Here is a 21,423-nt window from a genome sequence, read left to right on the forward strand (position 1 = left end):
CTGCTAATAACGCCCAGCAGAGGACAGTGACCTGACACACCCTGGAGTACACTCCTACATCACTACTTCAAAAGCAACATTGCATTTGTGCTTGGAAGTGTATCCAGTTTCTTGTGTGTGTGTGTGTGTGTGTGTATAGTTTTGTCAGAGCAGAATACCATTGGATTGTTTTCCACTTTAATTATTATCATAATATATATATATATATATATGATATTAGATTTGATTTTTACGCCATTGAACGAAAGTAATGTTGGTAGTCGCAGTTAATATTCATAGAACAGAATGGAAGCATACATGTTTGTTTTGTTAAGTTGTGTTTCAAGATAATTAAAGGTGTGTGAGATGGCGTGTGTAATGGACACTGGTGTGTCTTCCTCTGCGATGGGTCATGTGTCTGAACCAAAAGTGTTTTGCAAGATACTTTGTTCTCTTCTTGGGTGTGAAGCATATTTGTTAGTCTGAGAGCTGGTAAAGGAATCAAAACCCCTTCCAACTACATCAGGGACCTAGAATACTCAGTCCTAGCCGCCCTGCATGGTATTCTCTGCAGGGAAGAACAGCCCAAAAGCGTGTCATTAAAGGTCCTTTAGGGCTCAAAGACGCTGATAGAAATGTTATCTCTGCTGCTGCTTTCGGGAGCTTGAGGAAGGCCGGGGACACCCTAAAGGCCACAACAACAATTTCAGTTCAAGTCTTCGGGGGCATAATGGTGTAAGATCAGATATTATCTTTGCTACTTAATTTGTGTGGAGATTATGTAACGTCCACTAGGACCCTATCAAGGATCTATTGTTAGTGATGCAGCCACCCAGCATGGTCCCTTAGGATACAACGGCAGGAGAGCCTGAGCTGTCAGATGTTATCAGTTGCTGCTGTAGCCTTCCTGTTTAAAGGGCAGTTCTCTACGCTGACTAACTGTAGAAGAAAGGGAGGAGGGTTTCAAATTACAAAGGATCTGGGTCCAGATAATTATGGACTCAAAAATAGATTGGCCTTCCACAAATCCAAAAGCTAGTTTAATATTATCCAAGTATTTATTAACTCGTCTTGGGAGGGCGAGCAAATAAAAAATAACGTCTGTTTTTGCCGTTCATTACTTCCCTCACACCCACACGCTTTGGTCAGTTTTGGCAGGCTTACTGTTTGATCTCCACAACACTTCCCTTTGAGTTTATCACACACATATTCACGATCAAGGTTACGGTGTCGGACGCTTCTGTTACATTCAAAACCAGTAACAAGGCCACGGGAAGATTAAAGAGGAAAGAAACACAGGGGAGAAAGATCGAGAAAGACCATGAGAGAAAGATGCCAAAAGGATAAAAAAAAAAGCATGAGAGAAAGTGATGAAGAGAAAGAAAGAGGCAGACAAGAATAATAATAATGGTATGTAAAGTGGTATGTAAATAGAAAGGCACATTCAAATCAGGAGGGAAATAATGAGAGGGCAGAAAAGAGAGTTGGGTGGCAATAATAGAAACAAGGAAAGACTAATAAGAACATATGGAGAAACAAGAATAAAGGAGAGAGTGTTATTGTTTCCTTTCTACCATTAATAATTCAGTCTATATCGATCTACCTCAGGACTTCTTAGTGTGTGTGTGTGTGTGTGTGTGTGTGTGTGTGTGTGTGTGTGTGAGAATGAGAGAGAGAGAGAGAGATTGTGTTAAAGAGCCAACATACATCCACAAAGAAAGGTTGCATAATGTCAGCTGCTGTTTTCCTAATGAGATGAGCTTGAGTGTCTGAGTCACACACACACACACGCGCGCACACATTATATATGAGATCCGTGCACTTGGGCATAATGTGAACGACCTTGTGTGTTGTGTGTGTGTGTGTGTGTGTGTGTGTGTGTGTGTGTGTGTGTAGGAGTGTTATATAAATCTGGAGTCCTGGCGTGCCTGTCATTGCGTGTGTGTTTACGAGGCCAGCGGCAGGCTGCTGAATCAACAACACATCTGATCCCTGTTTCATGACACACACACTTCCTTTTTTTTACGGAGGAACAATGAAGAACAAATATGAATGTGACACACACACACCCTTTTATCTGATCAGCAGGGTTTAGCAGAGCAATGTAGCCTAAATAACAATCTGCCCACCCATAGTGGCGCCAGTGACCAAAACTGTGTGTGTGTGTGTGTGTGTGTGTGTGTGTGTGTGTGTGTGTGTGTGCTCACATTTCTTGAGATTGTCATTCGGCACAGGGGATCTTAGATTAGGAGACAACTGCAGTGAAAACATAACCTCATTATGCTGATTTTTGTTACTCAGCGCTTGATCTCTGACTCTTGATTTTACACACACATACACACACACACAGTATGTGTATTCAGGGTTATTGTCATTCTCCTTCCCTGTTTTGACTCTTGCTGTCTGACACGCTCCAAGGTCATTTCATGTCATCATAGGAAGGGAGTGGAGGAGTACGTGATGTTCTAACCTTGTTGTCTTTCTCCCCTCTCTCTCTCTCTCGCTACAGCTCCCACCTCTCCCCTATATCCATCCTGCCTGCTGACTCTGCTGAGTAAGTACACACACACACACACACACACACACACACACACACACACACACACACACACACCAGCAATGTATCCACTCACAATAACAGGCACTTCTTTATGTACACACACTGTAGCAACTTACAGACATGCACCACCAAAATGCCAGCGACACTAAGAAACTGACTTTTTATGTGCACCTGCTTGTAAAAACAAATACATCTTTAAGCAGGCAGCTATTTTTCAAATGTTCTGAAGAGGGTGATAGAAAACTGTAAACAGGGGGTAAGAGACCCTTGGCTCAAGAGGCAGATGAAATAAGAAGAATCAACAGAAGAAGAAGTGCAAGCAGCGCTGTGGAGAGTTGGGAGGAAAAGTAAGAGGTTAAGAGGAAGTGATGAGGAGGAAAGAGGAAGCCCTTGTGTTTTGTTTATGGAGCTAAACTAAAGCATTTTGTGTGACTCTGTGCTTTTTGAGTCCCGAGGACATGAACTCAGCAATCACATGACGGCCAGGCCGCTGCTGCTTTACTGCATGACATGGGCACAGAGTAAAATCAGCCACTGTGTTTGAAAGCACAAAGTAGACTCAGGAATAACACGTGAAAACTGGAAGTCAGTCGTCTAATTCAACTCGTCAATTACAAAATGAGAACAAAATGGCAGCAAAATAATCAATAATCATTATGTCCAATGCAATCATTTGGTTGACATCAACATGTTATCAATTAATCTGCAGATTTGTATAATTTTTGTGAAATACAAATGTGCTAAAATCACAAGCCAAGGAAAAGAGGCCAATCGTCAGCTGGAACAGGTGTTTGGCTTTATCGTTTTAAAGAATTACCTAAATAATACATCAGTTATCAAAATAGTTGCTGATTCATATTTACATCAACTAAATAATTTAATGTATTGCTTCAGCTTTAACATAGCGGCATCATAATTTTCATTTAGGATGGCTGTCTTCATATTTGCCAATATTCTAAGAATAGTCTGTTTGACTTATTTATATATTTTTACAAAATACATTAGTCAAACTTCATCTGGATAAACACAAACCTGTGCATGATTAGATTTCAAGAAAGCGAGCCATCAATGACATATATAAGCAATTATGAAAAGCAAATGGATGGACAGACCAGCAACATTTTTTTTTTTTAAGTTTTAATTCTTAAAGTATAATAAAATGGACGAGGACATGTGTGCTCTGTGCTTGTTGACCATACTATTTTAGGAATACAGCTACCAATAATAAATAATATACTGACATATGAGTAATCTAAACGTGTCCAGTAGTATAACTATCTTCTGTGTGTCACGCAAGTACAAAACCTACCAGCACCTTTCCAGAAATACATGATAGCTTCAAGGGCCTTGGTTTCATAGACCGTCTTGTGGATTCATGTTCCTCTTGCTACCAGCATGTGTTCAAAGGGATTCTCCTCTGTTGGGATGCATGAAAGGATTTAGACAAAATGTTGTCAACTGCAAAAACACACGTCTGCGTCTGTTGACCGCCCGTGTGTGAAAAGGAAAAGCTGCAAGCGCATCATCTTTTACTGCTCATGTGGTCGCATGTGGAAGTAACTGTTGAGGGTGTGAGATGGTTATTATTAGTAGAACTTCCTACACTTAGAGGTTGAGTTGCTGCTGAAGGGGAAGGTGGGCTTGTAGTCCAGAGAAATGAGTACGCAGTTTGTGTGGGTGTCTGGCTGACATACTGTGTCCTCAACACACACACACACACACACACACACACACACACACACACACACACACACACACACACACACACACACACACACACACACACACACACACACACACACTTATCTGAACTCAGCCCAAAATCTTTCATGAGTTTAATAATAGAGGTGTTAGATAATATACATGTAAAGAATAGAAAACAACATCAATAAAACTCTATGTAACGATGGCTTACGGCGCATCAGGAGCAGCAGGTGCTGTGGAGGAGTCAGGAGAGCTGGGCGTTTTCCCAGTTAATGTCATTTTTCTACCAGGTCTTCAACCTCCGCCGCTGTCTGAGCTGGCGGAGAAAAACAGAGCTAACAGCCTGCAAGAAGCCAGAATAAATAAGGGAGGGATACTTTATGATCACACATGTGGTTAAATCAAATCTCAGTTGAGCCTGTGGATCAACCGTCACATGTCAGTGTGGTGGAGGTCAGAGCGAGACTGCTGCTGTTACCTTTTATGCCTATAAATGTCCTCTCTCCTCTCTGGTTTATAGCTTAAGCATTATTAATCCTTTCATATCTGGAACAGGTTTGTTTTTACTTAATAAGGACTTGTTAAATAGCCCAGAATGGAAAAGAAACCATTCCCGTGGTTATTGGGCTCTCACAATGTTGGATTCATTTTCTTACTGTAACGTCGCTGCCACATACACTCCTGTTTTTTACGTGGAGATAAACGCATTTAAAGCTCCAGTCGCTAATTGATTAGCAGAGGCCGATGATGACAGGTAGGATTATGTGAGGAAGCTTACAAAAGGTTCCAGGATTTGAGCTGTGCATCATTACTGGTTACTGCTAAACCTTAATCTGGAAATATAGGTCTTAATTAAATCGGTACACAACCCACTCACTGGATTCAGTGTAACTGAAGAAAATGGCAGACAAATTAATCTCATGGAGAGACAATTTCATAATTGAACACATCATTTAACCCGATCTGAAGTTCAGAGGATAGTAGCTATATAACAGTTAATTAAAAAGTTATTTTACTGCGAAAACATTAAGATGATTGTTTTTTTTATTCTGAGCAGTCAGAGGAAATTAGATTGTTTAATGAATATAATATAATACATTTTTAGTTTTTGGTTCATGTGTGTGACTGTTACAATGCAGATTACAGTTAAAAAAGCAACATACTCTGGGAAACGTTATATTTTACAGGACAAATTATTACAAAATGTTCTTTTCATCTATGTCTAATTTATTTATGGCAGATATTTGATCATTTTCTTGCCCTGAATTCTCTGTTTAGAACTGAATATAATTTGTATAATTATTTTATATATCAGATCCACCACAGGTTGAAGACAACCTGCAGTATTAGTGCTCTCCGTTAGTAAATAAATACTAAACTAATCAAAAACCCTGATACACGATCGATTGATATTTAGAGGCTCAATTCATGTGGGTTTAAGAGGACATTTTTATTTGCTGCCACTGCTGAATAAACAGACCTTTTCCAAAGCGGTTATGTACCTTTGGCTTTGATCTCGTGTAGATATTATCACTGGGAAACTGAGCGGTTACAGTTAACTCTCATTAGAGCTGAGCTAAACTCGATCCAGTGGAGAAAACATGGACTGCATTGTAACTCAGTAATTAACACGATTTTAAACCCAGACTGCAATGGATTAGTAACTCACTGCCTTGCTCGCCTTTGTGAAACAACATGAAACTAACACGTTCGAGGTGCGATGTCCACTTGGGTCAGATTGGGTCACCTTGATAAACTTAATACAGCTTTTAAGGTGTAACAAAAACCAGACCGCCTGCCTGTTTGTTTGAACAGAGGCTACGATGCAGCACATCAGAATGTGAGGGATAAAAGCCTTTTTTTAAGTGAAACTTAATGCATCAGCACGCACAGTAGTAAAGTACGAGTATACATCTTCATGAATTTCGCCCGTGTTGTTTTCTGTGTTTTTTCCAGGATAATCCAGCGAACCATCAGGGCCGCAGTCGAGCAGCACTTCTTTGAGCTGAAAACCTCCATCGACACCAACTATGATAGCCAAGGGTGAGAGTCCAGACACACGCATTAACATTCACACCTGTACAGTACACGCACAAACATAAATACACTCGGATCGTGTTCACTTTCACACTGAAGCTCTACAGCAAAACATGTTGTGTTCTACTTTTTGCACCTGGTAGGAATATGCGTTCAGATTCTATATACAGATTCCTTCGTGGTCTTGAGGACATCTGATGACTTTAAAGGTCCATATTTGCCATAGTGAACATTATGCACGGAGGCACAGAGCCAGCCAGAGGGCTCAGGTTACCGGTAAACATGTTGACAGCTGTGATGTTAATTAGCAAAGCCGACATGTTTCAGGGAGCAGCTGCTCAGTGGTCAGTCACCTCTAAGACAAAACAACATGTCGCGGCATTTTATGTTGCATACTGAAATAGGTTAAAACTCACTACCACCATACAGGCACAGCGGCAGGCTTTTACGTTCATCTTTTTAATTCCCCCTTTTTGTATTTTTTGTTCTCCAGGGTGAGTCCCAGTGAGCCTGCAGAGCCGGGTTGTCATGGAGACGAGGGGCAACAAACTGACCCCGAGGACAGCCCCTGCGACACAGAAGGGGAGACCCCACTCACACAGACCGAGCAGCGCATACAACAAAGCCAGGAAGATGCACAGGTTTGTCGGAGACACACACACACACACACACACACACACACACACCGTCAAATTCATGCTGCACATAAACACCTGCACATGCTCAAACGCACACTGCTGATATTTTAGGTTTGAGCCTAATAAACGTAAAAAACACACACTCGCATAAGAGAGAGCACAGAATCATCCATGTTTCTCGCTCACACACACACACACACACACACACACACCCACCCTAAAAAACTTTCACAAACAATACACAGAGCCCAGCCAGTTGCTGTGTGGGCCGGCAGCATATTCCCCATAGCTAACCTCCTTCCTGTCTGTTGGTTCGTCCCAAGGCTGAATGTTTGATTTTATCAGCACAGTCCATCTTTGTTCTGTTCTGATTGTTGCAATAGCTGGAACAGACCTGGTGTACTAATGTAGGCACAGATTCATGAATACGCTGAGTCACAGAGGCAGTGTTTTGTTGTAACTTACTTAAAGAGGTGCTGCTCAGTGTCAAAGCAGTGAAACTTCTTTCTGAGGTTTGACCAAAGATTGACTGCAATCATATCCACTTTTTACACCCTCTGGGATTCATAGTAGGTTGACTCACGACATCCCGTTTTCAAGTCACAGTGGCACATTACAGGGAAAATGCCCCTTTACTTCTGAAATCCAGCCAAATGTTCCTCTTAATTTCGAATATTTACCACTAGGAAGAAATATTTCATACTACGTGTAGTCATATCTTTTTTCTTGAAAGCCTGACCACAGCTGAAATCGAAACCACTGAATGCCAGTGTCCCCGCCCTCCTTGCGCCTCAGTGGCCTAAGAACCATTTTAGTGTCCAGCTGGCTGGAGAGAGATGAGCAGCAGAGAACATGGCAGACAGAGTGAGATGTGCTGCAGGACTTATGAGAAGCCTGTCACCTCTTTAAACAGCAGTCTACCTCTTTAAATAGATCAGCCGAGAACCAAAGAATGACAGCGACACATGTGGGCCAAATTACAATAAACACACCCACCATTTACTCTCTTTACATCACAGTTTGAATACCAATGTAGCATGTGCTGTGGTGCAGCAGGTCACATTCACTCATCAGTCATCCTCCTGCTCTTCAGCACGACGCATTCACTCCACAGCGTCCTGTGATATCCACCGCAGCTTTTCTTTTCTGACAAACCCAACACGAACACTTCGGTGTGCATGTTCAGAGCCTTAAACCATCAATAAAGCTGCAGTATTAGTTATGATGACCACAATGAAAGCTAACAGTTTTTTCAAGAAGGCAGTTGTGATGGGGAAAAACCTCTTCGCTTTGACTTGTTGTTTTTAGGTTTTCACTTTAAAGGGTTAGAGGGATAAGTTGGATAATTATTAACTCATTATATATATTTATGTAAAAAAATGATCTCATTGGTAATTGTGGTGCACACTTTATGATTGTCAATGTGCAGAGGGGCTCAATTCAATATTTATTTGGCTGGATTTCTACCATTTAAGTAAAAGTACAGAAAAACCCAATGTCTCCTTATAGGCAAAAGAAAGTAGAATGCACCTGCTTATGTCAGATTTATAATTCTGGCCTTTTCATGTCACTTGCTCTGCTCTTAGATTTCTAATTTCCCTTCATAGAAACTGTCAAATTAATCGTAAATCTTTCTGTTGCGTTCTCCCAGGATTCATTTGACTCTTGCGCCGCCCTGGAGGAGAGCTCTGGAATGGACCTGGATGCAGAGGCCGTCAGAGATGTTGAGAATAACATCAACACTGCCAGGTGAGCTGGGTGGACTGTCAGTTTGCTTTTAAGCTTCACCGTATATCAAGAATATACAACCAAAATTATCAGAGCGAGATCAAAGTAGAATGTCATGACACAGGAACATTTTCAGCTTCATTTGGACAGACAGATAGATAGATAGATGTGTGTGTGTGTGTGTGTGTGTGTGTGTGTGTGTGTGTGTGTGTGTGTGTGTGTGTGTGTGTGTGTGTGTGTGTGTGTGTGTGTGTGTGTGTGTGTGTTACTGCACAAGTAGCTTGGTGCCTGGTGAATTCCAATAATGTGAAAAGAGAACTTCCTTCTTTCCCAGAGAGAAATGTAGTTCTTTAATAAGTGCAGTAATGTGGTATTGCACGTTAACAAATCACTTGGACGCGCCGTGTTAGCCGGGGCTCATTTTCACGCTGAAACCGACCATTACTATCTCTGTCTGTCTGTCTCTCTCTCTCTCTCTCACTCTCTCTCTCTCTCTCTCTCTCTCTCTCTCTCTCTCTTTCTCTCTCACACGCACAAACCACATATTAACTCACACTGCACTCCCTTGTAGTTTGACACGTCACACTGTGTCACACCTCCAGCTTCTCATCGTGAACAAGAACACTTATTGTACCGTGGTCGGTGTGTCACGCAACGTCAAATCGTGAAAGCGGTTCAGGAAGCTAATGATTTAAATTCTGTTTCACATCTGTTCAGAAGAAAAAAGGGTCAAAGTTATTCAGCAGGATAAAACTATCAATAGACACAGTATTGATTTTTGTTGTGTCTACTCCTCAGCTGACTCCAAATAGGGTTGAAGGATTATGACTAAAGTACTTTGGGATCTCCAAATTCATCATCATGAAATTGTTCTGTCCAAAAATGTTTTTATTTTTATTTTTGCTCAAAGCCAAAGATTTTTAAGGTCAGTGAAGTGACTTGGCTTGCTGTAACTTGATTTATTTACATAGCGATAAACAATAAATCAGATATCTGAGAAATAAATATCTAAAGCATATGCCCACTACAAATTACAACTTGGGAAAATATCGAGGGTATTTTTTCCACTTTACTTTTAGTCCTAGTTATTTGTTCAAGTTGATCTTATGTTTCGTGTCTCTGGTTTCAGGCAGGACAATCAACCCTGTGACAACATGGAGCAGACTCAGACCGACACCATAAGCTGTGTAAGTAGTGAATGTGTGTGTGCTGGCACTAAAATGACTTCTAGGTTGATTTCATTTCTTTTAGAATTATTTGAATTACAAGCCGAGAAGGCAAACTATTACATCAAGTGTACGTTCCAGTGTCTGTCCTTCCTCTGTTCACTTTGAATTAAGTTATCTCTCCGCCTCCCTACTTTTGTACCTTCATCTGGAATGTTTCTTTTCTTTTTCCCGTCTTTCCCTAATTGTTTTCTTTATTCTCTCTCTTTCTCCTCCTCCTCCAGGACCCGGGTTCATGCCGCTGTGATCAGAACGCCAACACCAGCAAGACCAACAGGAACCACCTGTCGCCATGCCAACCAAACACTGGCCACAACCCCCACCTCCAACTCTTCCCCGACAGCCAATGGGAAGGTAGGAGATCTCGTGTCCAGTCATTGGATCGCAGTAAAACAGACCCTTCCCATGGTTCTCTATTTGAATGTGATTTGTTTATTTTTGGATGTACAAAACATTGAATCCAAAGCAAAAGTCCAATGTTTCTCCCAGTTGGCGAAATGCAGCAAGAAAACTTTGTGAGTTGTCACCTACAATTCTGTTAATTATCGAGTATTAAAACCTCCTTGACTGAATGAAAGTTCAAGAGTGAAGTTGTTATGAATGATTGACCTCACAGCTCCTCGTCTCTGCTGTCTCTCTGTCTCTTCTTCTTCTTCTTCTCCGTCTTCGTCTTCTTCTTCTCCTTCCTCCCTCTTGTCCTCCTTCCATCCAAACAGCGTCACCCCCCTCCCATCTCCATCTCCCTTTCATAGACTTCTCATGTATGCATCTGCAGAAAGAAGGCCAAGGTGAGTAGTTTAATGTCTACCATCCACCAGCCTACCTGCTTTCCTTTGATTTTTTTTATATAAGGGTGCTACGATCAGGATTTTTATGGCCGATCACCGATCACAGGGTCTATTTGAAGCCTTCTTTTAATCGTTTAGCATTATTTATTTATTTAACTATTCACATTATAGTATTAAAATTAAGAAATGAGAAAGCATCATGTATTGTCAACTGCATATTTATTGGCAGGCGACATGTGCAACATATTCCACTCTTTCTCATGAGCCCCATTTATACAGAGATCCCACAGTACTTCTGTAAGGAAGACCCCTTACTACGCCAAACAAAGCCGTGACGTGTCACACAACAGCATCGGCGTCCGCTGTGTGTGTGTGTGTGTGTGTGTGTGTGTGTGTGTGTGTGCGTGTGTGTGTGTGTGTGTAGTCCCACCGTTCTGGCAGTCCCAGTTGCACAGTCGGCTCTTTGCCACCTCTGCTGCTGGCTTAACGGCAGGTCAACCCCCTATCTCTCCCTCCCACACACACACACATCAACCAACCCCCATCCGGTGGTCGTACCTTTTATAAAGAACAGCGAGGCAGAACAGCAGCAGTGTAACAGTCCTGCGTTGAACAGGCTGTACAATGGGCTTCAGAAGCCATTAGAAGCCATCTTCTGATCGGCCACTAATCAAACTACTTATTAGAACGAATATTGTCCGATAAATACCGGTGGCTGATTGATCAGAGCACCCTTCATTTTTTTATGGTGATTGCTCCCTGGTTTGGACTGGAAACCTTATTAATATCTTATGACACGTTTAAATGTGCTTGTGTGACTACTAACAAAGCTGGTGGACTCTTTCTTCCTCTCATCTTTGTCTTCCGGCAGGTTCACTTGGCGGATTGATCGGGACACCTTTCCTCTCTGACACTGTTTCTCACCTCTGTCTTGTTATCGCCTTGACTCCCCCTTCTTTTCCCCTTGACTCAGCTCATTAGCATATTGCTGAGGACACCGTTAGAGACTCAGCAGGGCGTCGACGAAGAAAATGAATGTTGTTTAATTGTCCCATGTCACGTTTGATTGATATGTACCTCACGTGTTATACACTCAGTTAATATCACATTCATTATTATATTTGTCTTTTCTCTCCCTCCTTTTCTGACGTCTGATGACTTGCTCTGATTCGCTCCTCTCTTTGTCTCTGTCCTCCTCTCCAGATCCCGTCCCCGCTTTCAAACCCTGGCAGGACGACAGCGAGAGCGGCGAGGCTCAGCTCTCCCCGCTGGCCGGCCGCATGATCACTCTCCCTCCTCTGCTGCTGGAGGAGGATGGCGAGGAGGACGTGGAGGAGGGAGGGCAGGAAGCCTCCCCCTCCTCTTCCCGCGCCCACCCTCACCTCCTGGCGCGACGCTTTCTCGACTTCGGCGCGCACGGTGCCCAGCGCTTCCTGCAGCAAGACCCGGAGGCCACCTCCCCCACCAAAGCACAGAGGTACGATGAGGCGCCGACGTCCAGCTCACTCACTACTGACTTGTTTCTGTGTGTGGGTTTAAAGTCTGGAATGACACCTACAGTCATTTTATTGCAAGTTAGAACATAAATATGTTTTCATCCATCTTTATGTATCCTCTGTCACTCCAGGCCACGGCGAGCATCGTTTGGCTCCAAAGAGGCGATGAGAGGAGGCGATTCAGTGACCCATCAACTCACCAAGAAGCTTCAGCACCTCAAGAAGAAAATTAAGCAGTTTGAAGAGCAATTTGAGAAGGAAAGGAACTATAAGGTGAATTGACGCTTGAATATATGCTGATTTATATATTTTTGAGCAGGAATATGACTCAGCTATTTTTTTTAAGTGCTAAGAAGCAATCCAAAAAACTAATTTAAAAAAATCCTGCACACTTGTAACTCACTCTATTCACAACATTTCAGTCCTTCGACCTTCATCCTCCTCCTTTACGCGCTCTGTCTTTCTCTCCCAGTCGCTCTCCTCCTCTCTTTATTTATTTATTTGAACTACAAGATACATTTTTAAGACTGTGAATAAGTTTAAGACCTTTTCAGCGACTAACTCGCTCTTCTCCCTGCAGCCCTCTCACGGAGACAAGGCAGCTAACCCCAAAGTCCTCAAATGGATGACCGACCTCACAAAGATCCGCAGGCAGATTAAAGGTAGAACAACTAGCTCTTTATCCCGTGAAGGTGAAGTTGTGTGTGTGTGTGTGTGTGTGTGCGCGCAGGTGTGTGTGTGTGTGTGTGTGTGTGTGTGTGTGTGTGTGTGTGTGTGTGTGTGTGTGTGTCGGGGTTAGAGTGTCTATGTGCCATCCTGTTCCATGCTGGACAGCTTGACCCTCCCCACTCCTAACCGTTGACCTTTGTGACAACATTGCATGCGTGCTGGTCTAACACATACATGCAGACACGCACATGCCAGGGGGTTGACGTGGCTCTCACATGCGTGGCTCCCACCCTCCAGTGTGCTGGTGCGTCCCTGTGAACCCACATTCATTACATCTGCAGTGACTTCAGTGAGGTGAAACGATGGATCAGACTTTAAGTTTTTACGTAAACAGATACTTAATATTTGTAAACATCGCAGAGCTTTGATTAAAGAAGAAAAATACTTTTTGATCAGAATTTAAGCTTCAAGTTTTGGTCCTTTTGATAAACTTGGGTGTAAAATATGACATGTCTGTATATAAATAGTTTTCCAAACTTCGACGAGTCTCTTGTGCATCGTCTCACCAAACTGAAGGAACCCCATGACACTCGTCCACCCTCTCTATGTGAGGTGACGGCTCTCCTTGTCGGAGAACGCTAGTGGCCGAAACATTTCTCTCTCTCTCTCTCTCTCTCTCTCTGTTTCAAATCAAAATTGAAAAACAACAATAACGCGAGCACCCGCTCTCCACTTTCCTCCCTCCTCCCTCCTCCTATCGCCCAACCGACCGATTGATTGATTGATTGACTGATCGGCCAACCAGGACGCCAGCACCACCTTTTACCCAGAAGCACGCTGAGGCACCAGGCTTTGCTCCATTCATACAGACGCCACCATGCTCCCTCCTCCCCGTCCCCCCCCCTCCTCCTCCTCTATCTGCTCACCCCCCCATCACACACTCACGCCCCCGCTCCACCCCTACTCAGGCCTGAGCTCTAGACCGTATCACCTCAGTAAGTACCAACCCCTCAGTAAGTAGACATTACATACACTACGGACAGTCACAATGAGGCGGCATTGTGAGCGCGTCTTGCTTCTTTGTTTTGGTGTATTTCCTGTTGACACCGCATGCTGGGACGAGACGTTTTAACGAGGTATCGCTCAGAAGTGTGACGTAACGAGAGTTTTTTTTATTTTCGACTTTTATTTTTTAATGGGGGTGTTTATCTATATTTAGCGTTGACTTCTTGCTGACTGAGATTTAAGAAATCTGTTTAATTTGACTATTATTGTGCTAAAAACTTTTACAGTGCAGGTATATGTATTCTGTTATTAATCTTTAAAGAATACCTTAAATCTCTGTATACATGTTGTTTTCACATTGAAAGAACAGCACAATTTAAGTACAATCATGTGTTGTGCAAACCATTGCTGCGTATGCGTCTGCACAGGACAAGTATACACACTGGTATTAGTAAAGGTGACGCTTTAGTTAGAGATAATATCCAGCAGGCAGCCGTACGTCTGTCAGACCGACTCGAACGTCTTCATTTGTGTGTCTGTGTGTGTGTGTGTCTTTCTCCTCATACTGTGACTGGCTGACTTTAACCACCGCAGCTGTCTGTCAGACTCCTGCATGTCTGATCATCCAGTGAACAATACTTTATGTGCCGTCTGAAGACTTGTGCTTTTCTCCCTCGTTCTTGTCCTGGTTCCTTCCTCCGTACTCCACCCTCTCTATCTCCTCCTCCCCGTTTGTTGATCTCTCCTTCTCCTCCCTCCCTCATCACTGTATTCCTCCTTCCCCAGATGCCAAACACCGTGCCGAGAGCGAGCTCGGCCCCCAGACTCGTCCCCGGAGCAACACCTTACCCAAGAGCTTCGGCTCCACGCTGGACCAAGGCGCTTACGACGCAACAGGAGAGATGAAGGGCCAGGGCCCCACCAGGGAGGAAACACTGGAGCTGATCCAGCACAGGGTCAAAGGGAAGAAGCAGGAGGACGGCTGGCCTGATGACATCAAGGTTAGCAGCAGATCATTCTTATCAGGCACTGAATCAGGCTTTTTTAATTCCCTTTATTGATTAGAAACTAGATTATTGAAATAGTGACAATGTATTTGTGCTATAAATCCGTGGACCAGTGCGTTACAGAATAGGAAGAGAGGTGGATGTTTTTGGTAGAAACAAGTAATCCATTTCGCCTGGCATTAAGTAATCATTCCTTCCTTCAAAGAGAAGATAAAACAGTCGTCATGTTTCCGTTTCCAGGACATGCTGGAATTTAAAAGCACAATTTTATAGAATAGTAATCGGAAAAATGTCGTGTCGGCATACATAGGCGCTCATTTCAAAATAAGAAATGTACGAGTGAAACTGGGAGGCAAATGAAGGGAGACACTCGCGGCAGATACTTTGCAGGATCGTCCCATACTGGTTTGTGTTGGCGTTAAAACATGGAGACGTCACATAAAAACGTTTAACGTGTTTATAACTGATACACGTCACACAATGTACTTGAAGCTTGTATTTTTATTTTTTAATTTTTTTATTTTTTTAGATATTTATTTTTTGGAGTATTTTCTCAACATGGTAAAATAAAATAAAAAAATTGTGCTTGGTTGGCAAAAGATGAGGAGTTTTGTTTTGAAACAGAATTTTGAACTGAGCCATGTTGGTTTTGAAAAAGCTGACTTTTCAGAATGAAACGGATCATTTTTCAGTTGCAAATCTTACAAAGGTCTTTATTGTTCTTTATTGTTTGTGTTGGCGTTAAAACATGGAGACGTCACATAAAAACATTTAACGTGTTTATAACTGATACACGTCACACAATGTACTGTGTGTGTCTCTGCAGAAGATGACTAAGGAGCAGTTGTCCTGTGAGAAGACGGTCCTTCAGAAGAACCTGCTGCACTATGAGGGCCTGCATGGTCGACCGGTAAGTTACCAAACATCCTAAATCCCGTGACGCTGTGCTGAAACACACATTTACACGTGTTGTGACCTGTTTGTCTCTCTCTCTCTCTATCAGGTGACCAGAGAGGAGCGTCTAGTGGTGAAGCCTCTGTACGATCGTTACAGATTGGTCAAACAGATGCTCACCAGAGTCAGCATCACCCCTATCACAGTACGTGCACATAAACATCACGTTACATCTATTACACTCTGTTAGCAACTGTTAGCCATTATAGCGTGTTATACACACACATTAATCTCCCCTCTCTCCCCAGGTGTCCCCCTCCAGTAAGAGAAGAAGTCAGACCCTCCAACCAATCATCGAGGGCGAAACCGCTCATTTCTGGGAAGAGATCAAAGAGGAGGAGGAGGAGGAGGAGCGGAAAGAAGAAGAAGGAGGAGGAGGAGAGGGGGAAGGAGGAGAAGAAGACAAGAGAGAGGAGGAGGAGCGGGAGGAGGAGGAAGAAGAGGACGACGACGAGGAGGAGGAAGGAGAGAGCAGCGGTGGGGAGATGCAGAGCTCTGAGGTCATCATGGCCGTCGACCTCGTGACTTCATCTGAAGGATCAGTGAGGAGCCAGAACCATCCCGACCGGCAGAGCGATCCAATGAGAGCCAAGATGGAGGAGGGGTCGGGGAAGCTGGCGCTCGACCTGCGGCTGTCCAGCTCCAACGCCTCGTCCATGTAAGAACACACACACACACACACACACACACACACACAAACACACACACAACCTCTAATCTTCCTCAGCTCAGGTTTGTACATCCATGTCTCTTAGGGAGAGATCAGTATCCCTCACACCAACACAGCTCACTTCCTGCCACGCTTTTCTCTCTGGACTCTTAATTTATGGGTCAAGTGATTGCTGTTGAAAACACTCCCACTCATTTAGGTATTTTTGTGCGTCTGTCAGTGTAGAAATGAGAGCACGAATGTGATTTAAAAGCATCTCATGTCTGCCAAGACTCCGTTCTTCTAGCTTCTCTCTGTGATTTAACTGTGGTTTTGACATCATGGCGACATGTGTAACGACGTTCTCGTGCATCCCATCGTCCTCCAGGCCAGAGCTGCTGGAACAGCTGTGGAAGGCCAGAGCAGAGAAGAAGAAGATGAGGAAGACCATCCGAGAGTTTGAGGAAGATTTTTATCAGCATAATGGAAGGTAAGTCACTTGCATTCACACAGAAACATAATCCAGACTGTCTGAATAATGATTTCAATGTTATTCGTCTCCTGAAAACTTAAACGCAGATACGTGCAGGATGATCCGTCTCCATCTTTTAGCCGTTATTTATCCTAGAAAGTTGACTGAAATTCAGTATCGCTAACCAGGAATGTCTGTGAATGACACCCATCAGTCGGTACAGTAAAGTAACTTTTTTGGGGAATGTAATGTTTCTCTGGGCCCATTGTCCCTTCCAATGCCCCAAATGTGTCCGATAAACTCGATACCGCCAGGAGAGAGCGGATTCATGCTCAGTAAAACGGCCTCGGAGACCGTTTGAGGTTCAGTTTGCTAACAGGCAACTTATCAGTAGCTGCCAGGGTCGGGAAAGTAAAGCATGTGTCATTGGGAAGACTTATCCTCCTCTGTCTCCCTCCTCTGCTGCAGAAACGTGCAGAAGGAGGACCGGGTGCCGATGCTGGAGGAGTACAGGGAGTACAAGAGGATCAAGGCCAAACTCCGCCTGCTGGAAGTCCTCATCAGCAAACAGGATTCCTCCAAATCCATCTAGACCTCCTCACACATCAGCTGCTCGTCACTGCTTGAGAGGACCCGCCCAGGATGTCCATCAGTCTGTCAGACGTCATCCCACCTGGGGGGGAGAGGGCGGTAATCAAACACATCACATGACTTGCCAGGAGGCGGAGACTCAGACGTCACAACCTCCACTTGGTGTGCTGCATTCATGTCGTGGAGAAAACCTCCTCCTCTTGACGTGCAGGTTCAGAGTTACAGTACGATACGTCTTAAATTGACTTTTATGTAAACATTGTTTGTAGTTACAGGAGCAGTTCCGGTAACCTTGTGATGGCTTTAACCTGCATTTTAACTAAAGCAACCAAAGATTGCTTGGATCCGAGTTTCTGGACCCAGTGCCGTAGAAACGTTTCAAATAGCACCGATGATCCTCGAGACTGCAGCCCAACAGTCCAAACAGTCGTTGCTCGCATGAGGGCTTTCTGACCCGTAGAGAAATGGATCTAGTGAGCGCATGATGACCGCGTTGTCACTTGCCGTTTAAAAATGACATCTCAAATGGTTTTAAATACTCTTTTGGTCTCATTTTTCTAATCTTTACGGCGAAAAAGTAAAGACAAATGTGCTAAAAGGAGTTTTAGCTGCTCTTTATTTTTGTTTAGCTCCTAACAATTTGGTCCTGGGACAATTTTTCTAAGAACGCGTAGTTAGTGAGCGTGTGAGCGATGTGCGTTGACGGATCTTTGAGCCGATTTTAAGCATTTTGATCACAAAATCATTACATTTGTTTGATGAATATGATTATTTATACGCGACTGTAGATATTTTCTTTGTTGGCAATTTCAGAAGTCAGAAACGTGGACATCTTCGCTAAAACTCTTGAGGTTTAACTGACCACTTTTAAAAGGTGACATTAGATGCACATTTGTTTGCATCTCTTGTCCCATAACATGAATGCAGCACCACCAGTTCACTTAAAATCACTCCCGTCAGCCTCAACTGATCCTCTGCGGCGAAGAAAAGCCGGCCGCAGTTTAGAAACACGGGAGGAAAAGGAATCATCATCATCATCACTGTTTGTCTTCATCACCAACGCGACTCAAGACTTTGCACTCGTCTTCTCGTGTCTCGTTTTCTGACTTTTTGATTTCAGGACCTTTTCTTTTGTCGAACTTTGTTCTTCGTGGTTTTTGTTTTTCTCCTTCATGCTGAGGAATCTTATCGGACAGCTCGAGGACTGGCATTTTATACGCGCTTCACTGAAGACACTTGTTCTTTCTTTTGGGACGTCGTACTGTGTGAAAGGTCCCTCCTTCGCCTCGCCTCAGGGAGCCTCCGTTTCCTGAAGCGGCCTCCGTGGCGCGAGGTGATCGATTTGTTTTATTCTGTCAGTCAAACGTCATTCGACATCCTGGATGCTTCACACCTTCTGACTGATTTTAAGATTCATTCGTGACGTTTCAAAACAAGTTTGTGGTGTTCTTTTGTTTAAAAAAAAGAAGAAGAAGGTGTATACATACATGTTTGTGAGACACTGCTGTTCTGTTTTTGCTTGAATGAAAAAGAATGTGTTGTATTCCAAGAAGAAAAAAAATATTCACTCCCAGTGTGACCTTGGAGATGTTTGTGAAAGTCTGATTGTCCTTTTTCATTTGTTTCAATAGTTCAGCATTTTTCTTTTCGGGTTTTTTTTTCTTTTCTTTTTTTCTATTTTGGCAATATTTGTCAAATAAGATGTACACGCCGTTGGTCACTTTGAACTACGTTTCCCATGAGCCTCTCAGGTGAAAACACTACTTTTAAGTCGTCTTAAGCTCAAACGTGTGAGTTTTGAGGATAAACGCTCGTGATTTAGACATTTCTGATGGCACTTAAAGGCACCATTTGACTGAAGATGCTCATAGGAAACTGTTGTACTCAAGATAAGAAGATTTTAGGATGTAGGTGAATATAATTGTTGCAGAAATCATCTTGAAAATTCTGTACTTTTTCTCTCTCTGTTTTTCCACTCGTCTCTTCACTTGTTCAGTTTGCTGCATGGAGGTATAGCAGGTCCTGAGGGATTATGGGTAATAAATGCTGTGGAGAGGAGCCAGTATCTGGTCCACGTTGCTGCAGTTTCTTTGAAACCAAAGGCATGTTGGCTACAGGAAGTGGTCGTCTGACCATGTTTTTGAATCCGCGCAGCCAGACGGAGAGTTTCCTGAATATCACTATGACTGTTACTGAGTAACTGATTTATCTCTGGTGGTCCTGGATGTTCGCTTGTAGCTGTATTGTATCGGTGAGGTGCCAACACTGCCAGCACTGATTTTGAACACAGAACGATCCGTCTGTGGTTATTAACTGGTCCTTTACCCCTAACTGTTAAGTAAGTGCTGAGGGTTCGATGAGCGCGTTAGCGTCACGTCCACAACGCTGAGGAGGGGTTTCTGTCTTTGGTCGAGGTTTCAGTCCCAGTGTAGTTTCATTTCCTGCTGGCGGGTGAAATGAGGGCAGATGAGGAGCAGAGGGTTAGAGGTCACACGCATGCCAACGAGTTGGTCCTCTTCATCGCTCCTCTTCGCCGTCTCGTATCAGACGGAGGCCGTGATGTCGTAGCGTGATTTTGAAATGTGGGACGAAGAAATGTCCAACCATGGCTGAAGTTTAAGCTTCAGCAGGTGGAGTTCTGTTATCAGAACCTCTGTGGCTCGCTACCCGCGAGGTGTTCAAGGCCAATAAGACAAAGGAGAGCTTCTCTTTCCTGAACCGATGATTGATTGCAGTCTTTTGCCCGTCGGTGGACGGCAGACGTAGTCGAGGGCGGATCTGTTTGTGTTTGAGTGCGTGAGAGGAAGAGGAGGAAGAGGAGGGAGGCTGCGGTGTGTTAGTCAGGACGGTAAAGGTTGTGGGGTTGATGTAAAAAGATGTTATTTGCACAGCATTCACAGAATGCAGCCCTTTTGTTTCTTTTTTCATTTGTTATTTCTAAAAATTAAGCACTACTTCTATACAGATATAAATATATAGTGTACATATAAAAAAAAAAAAACACCCGAAGGAATGAATGTCAGAATTGTTTAAATTATTTCAAACATTATGTTTGGCCCCCTTTGGTTCATTATATTTGTGATGCCCTGAGAATGTGTTTTTTTTTTTATTATTATTATAAATATTGCTATAACTATCATAACCATTATTTTGTGTGATAATGACAATAATAATCCTTTTGTATCTACTCACAAACTGTAAAACCAGCTGTAGACGTTAGTCCGGCACTGTGTGGCTAATCGAACATGAACCTGCTCTTGCTCTGTTTCCTGATTTATTTTTGTCGCTCTGTGTAATATAAGCTAATATAGAAGCAGTACTGTAGTAAGCTTGCATGGCAAAAGAGAACATAATAGTATGAATAACACAATGTATTGTTTATCATTTGTGCCATGAAGAAGCAGCAATAATAAAAGTTTTGCGTGGAGGTTTTACAGTATCGGGTCATGGGTAATGTGCGGGATTGACTGTGTGTGTGAATAATTGAGGTACAATACCATTGTTTGTTTGTTTGTGTTCAGCCTGACACACAATTAAACGGTGTGTTTTTACCACTGTTGTCAGCTTAATGTTCATGTTGGCGCTGCTGAAAAACCAAAATAAGAATAACATTTTAAGGTGAATAGGGATCAAAAAGCCAGCCAGATGTGTTGTTTCTGAAAACATTTTAGTATTTATCATCATTCAAAAAGTGGAAACAATCATCATCAATCTCTGAAGGGCTTTTCTTTGATTTTGTTTTGTCTAACAAGGTGAGCGGTTGATTTGTTTGGCGCCTCAGTTTCTGTAAAACAAGTTTGTTTTACGTTGTGCCTGCAACAGAGTGGTCAAATTCACATTGGAAACTAATGTATTCGTCTGTGGGTGTTCAGTCTGTTTCATCTCACTTACCCATCTGACATGCATGCTCCTTCCACACC

The 21,423-nt window shown here is 43.1% G+C and overlaps 1 protein-coding gene across 1 annotated transcript in view; it reads left to right on the forward strand.

Annotated features, from left to right (window-relative positions):
• Positions 1 to 18,583, forward strand: part of fam13b (family with sequence similarity 13 member B) — a 65,896-nt gene extending 47,313 nt beyond the window's left edge. The window contains 18 exon segments of the mRNA XM_079228272.1: positions 2,489 to 2,533; positions 6,200 to 6,286; positions 6,774 to 6,921; positions 8,570 to 8,667; positions 9,776 to 9,833; positions 10,097 to 10,226; positions 10,589 to 10,660; positions 11,864 to 12,137; positions 12,288 to 12,429; positions 12,737 to 12,818; positions 13,631 to 13,721; positions 13,723 to 13,820; positions 14,617 to 14,831; positions 15,664 to 15,747; positions 15,841 to 15,936; positions 16,040 to 16,449; positions 16,829 to 16,930; positions 17,381 to 18,583. Coding sequence (XP_079084398.1) covers positions 2,489 to 2,533; positions 6,200 to 6,286; positions 6,774 to 6,921; positions 8,570 to 8,667; positions 9,776 to 9,833; positions 10,097 to 10,226; positions 10,589 to 10,660; positions 11,864 to 12,137; positions 12,288 to 12,429; positions 12,737 to 12,818; positions 13,631 to 13,721; positions 13,723 to 13,820; positions 14,617 to 14,831; positions 15,664 to 15,747; positions 15,841 to 15,936; positions 16,040 to 16,449; positions 16,829 to 16,930; positions 17,381 to 17,504 — 2,356 coding nt within the window. The 3' untranslated portion in view covers positions 17,505 to 18,583.
• The last annotated feature ends 2,840 nt before the right edge of the window (positions 18,584 to 21,423 follow it).

Source organism: Taurulus bubalis (genome assembly GCF_910589615.1).
Source record: "Taurulus bubalis genome assembly, chromosome: 13".
NCBI lineage: Eukaryota > Metazoa > Chordata > Actinopteri > Perciformes > Cottidae > Taurulus > Taurulus bubalis.